This window comes from Penaeus chinensis, chromosome 26 (assembly GCF_019202785.1).
Source record: "Penaeus chinensis breed Huanghai No. 1 chromosome 26, ASM1920278v2, whole genome shotgun sequence".
NCBI lineage: Eukaryota > Metazoa > Arthropoda > Malacostraca > Decapoda > Penaeidae > Penaeus > Penaeus chinensis.
In genome coordinates, this window is record NC_061844.1 from 15,840,738 (window position 1) to 15,845,076 (window position 4,339).

Below are 4,339 nucleotides of genomic sequence, written 5' to 3' on the forward strand. Positions count from 1 at the left end.
TTTCTCTTTCTCTTTCTCTTTTCCAGTAAGAATAAAAACCTCCAGATCCTCATCTTTAGTTTTTAATGTTTATTTAATTTAAATTTTTACTTTTTATTTTAGATTTTTGTTGATTTTTCTATTTTTTTATCTGCCTTTTATTTTCAGTTTTCCTTTTTATATGTTTAATTTTTCTTTTTCTTTTTATATATCATTATTTTTCTTTTACTTTTTCATCTTTTCCTTTTCTATTTTCCTCTTTGATTCCTCTCTATCTTTTTCCTTCTCCCTTTTCCTCTCTAATATTTTTCCTTCTCCATGTTCCTCTCTGATCTTTTTCCTTCTCCCTTTTCCTCTCTGATCTTTTTCCTTCTCCCTTTTCCTCTCTTATCTTTTTCCTTTTCCATGTTCCTCTCTGATCTTTTTCCTTCTCCCTTTTCCTCTCTGACCCCCCCCCATTTTTCCTTTTTTTCCCCCTTTTTTTTCCCCCCCTTTTTCCTCTTGATTTTTTTCCCCCCTTTTTCCCTTTTCCCCCCCTTTCCTTAATCTTTTTCCACCCCCCCCCTTCCCTTTTCCCCCTCTCCTGGAAATCTTTTCCCCCCTGGGGGGTTTCCCCTCTAAAAGGGGGGGGCACCAAGGGAATTTTTCCCCCTCCCCCCCCCTCCCCCAAGTGGAACCCCCCCCCCCCCCCCCAAAAAAAAAAAAGGGGGGGTGCGGGGTCGGGGGATTGGGGTGGGTGGCCCGGGGGCCGACCCCCGGGGCAGCCGGCCGGTCGGCAGGCGGGCCGGCCGGGCGGTCGGGCCAGTCTTTCCCAGTCGGCGGTCGGTCCCCGGGGGGGGGCCCGGGGGGGGGGGGGAGGGGGAGGGGAGGGGGAAAGGGGGGGCGAGTCCCAGGCGAGTGCAGTGCCACGCGAGTGCGATGCCAGGCGAGTGGGGGGAGTGCCCGCGAGTGCGAGTGCCACGCAGTGCGAGTCGAGTGCCAGGCGAGTGCGAGTCGGTCCCAGGCGAGTGCGGGGGGCGGTGCCAGGGGAAATTTCGATGCCCGGCGAGTGCGAGTCCCAGGCAGTGGGGGGAGTGCCAGGCGATGCGAGTGCAGCCGGGCCGAGTGCGAGTGGAGTGCCACGCGAGTGCGATGCGGTGCCAGCGCGAGTGCGACTGCGAGTGCCACGCGGTGCGAGTGCGAGGCCAGGGCGAGTGCGAGTGCGAGTGCCAGGGCGAGTGGGGGCCCCGCGCGAGTCGAGTGCCAGCGCGAGTGCGTGCCAGGGCAGTGCAGTCCCAGGGGGCGAGTGCAGTGCCACCCGGGGGGCGGTGGAGTGCCAGCGCCGAGTGCGAGTGACAGCGCGAGTGCGAGTGCGAGTGCCAGCGCGAGTGCGACTGCGAGTGCCAGCGCGAGTGCGAGTGCGAGTGCCAGGGCGAGTGCGAGTGCGAGTGCCAGCGCGAGTGCGAGTGCCAGCGCGAGTGCGAGTACGAGTGCCAGCGCGAGTGCGAGTGCCAGGGCGAGTGCGAGTGCCAGGGCGAGTGCGAGTGCCAGCGCGAGTGCGAGTGCCAGAGCGAGTGCAAGTGCCAGCGCGAGTGCCAGCGCGAGTGCGAGTGCGAGTATCACTCTTTATATATGTATATATATACACATACAGATAGAAAGATAGAGAGAGAGAGATTTATATGTATATATACCCTTGCTAAGCTTACTAGATCGTTGTTTTATTCTATGAGATTATAACATTATTGCCCCCCTCCCGCCCCAGGCCCAGAGGATGGACGACCTCTCGTGGGTGTACGAACCCCACCTGGTGACGCAGCTGCACAGGAACTACCGCTCGCACCCGGACATCCTGGCCGTGCCCTCGGGGCTCTTCTACCGCGGCAGCCTCGTCGCCCACGCAGACCGGGAGGTGAGGGGGAGGGGGGGGAGGCAGGGAGGAGAGGGGAGGGGGAGGGGGAGGGGTGAGAGACAGGGAGAAGAGGGAAAGGAGGAGGGGGTGAGGGAGTGAATGAATGAATGATAATAATAATAATAATAATAATAATAATAATAATAATAATAATAATAATAATAATAATAATAATAATAATAATGATAGTAACAATGATGGCAGTAATAATGATCGTAATGACAATCATGATAATAATGATACTAACAAGGATAAGAATGAAAATTATGAAAGACAATCATGATAAAAGAAATCAGCAACACGCACTCACGTTATGTCGGTTCCTGACGCCCCGCCGCCGCCGCCGCTCCCCGCGCCCGCAGAAGCAAGAGGGCGCGCTCGGGTGGCCGGAGCTGCCGAACCCGTCGTGCCCGCTGCTCTTCCATGGCCTGGTGAGCGACAACTGCCAGGAGGGGGACTCGCCGTCGTGGTTCAACCCCGCCGAGGCCTTCCAGGTAGGAGGGGGAGGGGGGGGAGGGGGAAGGGGGGAAGGGAAGGGGGAAGGGAAGGGAGGTGGGGGAAGGGAGGTGGGGGAAGGGAGGTGGGGTGGGGGAAGGGAGGGGAGGTGGGGGGAGAGAAGAGAAGAGGGAAAGGGAATGGAGTGGAGTAGAGTAGATTAGAGTGGAATGGAGTGGAGAGTTAATACCTTTTTTTACGCTTGTTCTTATTAATTTTCCCGTCGTCTTTGTCTTCCATGGTCGTCTTTATCGTGGTCACCTTCATTTCTTTCTTTTCTTCTTTCTTTTCTTCGCTCATCATGTGTCGTTGCTTTTAACAAGAAATATATGTGTATATATATATATATATATATATATATATATATATATATATATATATGTCTATACATATATGTCTATACATATATGTCTATACATATATATATATGTATATATATATATGTATATATATATGTATATATGTGTATATATATATATTATATATATATGCATATATGTATGTAAATGTATATGTATGTATATATATGTATGTATATTTATATATAGATGTATGCATGTATTTATATATATATATATATATATATATATACATATTTTTTTTTTTTTTTTTTGTGTGTGTGTGTGTTGCTGAAATAGGCCGTGCTTTCTCTTTTTCCTTCAGTTAATTTTATCTTGATTTGCTGCAAGATGTGATGGCCTTTTTGTTTTCCTTTTGAGATAATGAGTCATGTAATATATTGCTTTTACCCTTTTCTTTTTTATTATCCTTTATGTTTTTCTGATGTAGCTGTAACATAAGATCTCTAATCTTTTCCTTTCTTTTTGTTATTATCTTGTGTTGGATATATGTTATACTTAATGTAGTAACGCCCCTTTTCATGCTGCTTCTTATATGTATAGCATGTCGACAACTTATTTTTTCTGTTTTTTCTCCTTTTCTTCCTCTTCCTCTGTTGCTCAATCGTTTTTTCTTATGTTAGGGGTCTTTTTTGTTCTTTGTGTTACATCAGTGGCAGATTTTCTCACCCTTCAATTCTCTCTATCCCTTCGTCTTTAACTTTCTTCTCCATCTCTTATCCCACATTCATTCGACTCTCCGTACTAGCATTCTGATCTAACGGACATCTGGCCACATTTTTTTTCTTCAGAAAAGGGAAGAAAATTTAATAATAAATAATTTTATTCTTCCGTCCTTCCTTCCAGGCTGTGAGGTATGCTAAGAGCCTCATCGAGTTCGGTCTCAAGGCTCAAGATATCGGGATAATCACGCCCTACAGGAAACAGGTGGGTGACGGGCAGCTCGGGGGACGCCCTAGAGTTGTTGCTTTACTTTTTTGTGATTATGTTGGTGGTATGTACATATTTTGCCAAAAAGAAGAGTAAGAAAAAGAAATGCTAATTCTCAAAATCCCCCCTCTCCCCTCCCCTCCCCTCCACCTCGCCCGTTCCCAAACCTTTCACCCCCTTTCCTCTCCTCCCCTTCCCTCACTTCTTATCCCCTCCCCTCTTCTCCCACCTCTCTTCTCCCACCTCTCTTCTCCTCTCTTTGCCTTCTCATTCTTCGTCACCTCCCCGTCCCTCTCCCTACCTCTCCCAATTTCCCTCCCCTCCTCTCCCTTTCCATTTACTCCCTCTTCCCCCTACCCTTCTTCTCCACCTCCCCTCCCCTCTCCTCTCCCCTTCCCTCCCCTCCCCTCCCCTCCCCTCCCCTCCCCTCCCCCTCCCCTCTCCTCTCCTCTCCTCTCCTCTCCTCTCCTCTCCTCTCCTCTCCTCTCCTCTCCTCTCCTCTCCTCTCCTCTCCTCTCCTCTCCTCTCCTCTCCCCTCCCCTCCCCTCCCCTGTTCCCTCTCCCCTCTCCCCTCTCCCCTCCTCTCCCCTGTCCCCTCTCTGTTTGGCCTCAGGTGGAGAAGATCCGCGTGCTGCTGGTGACGTTCGGGCTGGCGGGGGGGATCAAGGTGGGGTCCGTGGAGGAG

At 50.0% G+C, this 4,339-nt stretch overlaps 1 protein-coding gene across 1 annotated transcript in view; it reads left to right on the forward strand.

Annotated features, from left to right (window-relative positions):
• The first annotated feature begins 897 nt into the window (after positions 1-897).
• Positions 898-4,339, forward strand: part of LOC125039025 (putative helicase MOV-10) — a 4,910-nt gene continuing 1,468 nt past the window's right edge. The window contains exons 1-6 of the mRNA XM_047632745.1: positions 898-1,230; positions 1,318-1,570; positions 1,692-1,870; positions 2,233-2,364; positions 3,571-3,651; positions 4,268-4,339. The exon at positions 4,268-4,339 is cut by the window's right edge and continues 66 nt beyond it. Of these exons, the coding sequence (XP_047488701.1) occupies positions 898-1,230; positions 1,318-1,570; positions 1,692-1,870; positions 2,233-2,364; positions 3,571-3,651; positions 4,268-4,339 (1,050 nt within the window). The remainder of the gene's footprint in view (positions 1,231-1,317; positions 1,571-1,691; positions 1,871-2,232; positions 2,365-3,570; positions 3,652-4,267) is intronic.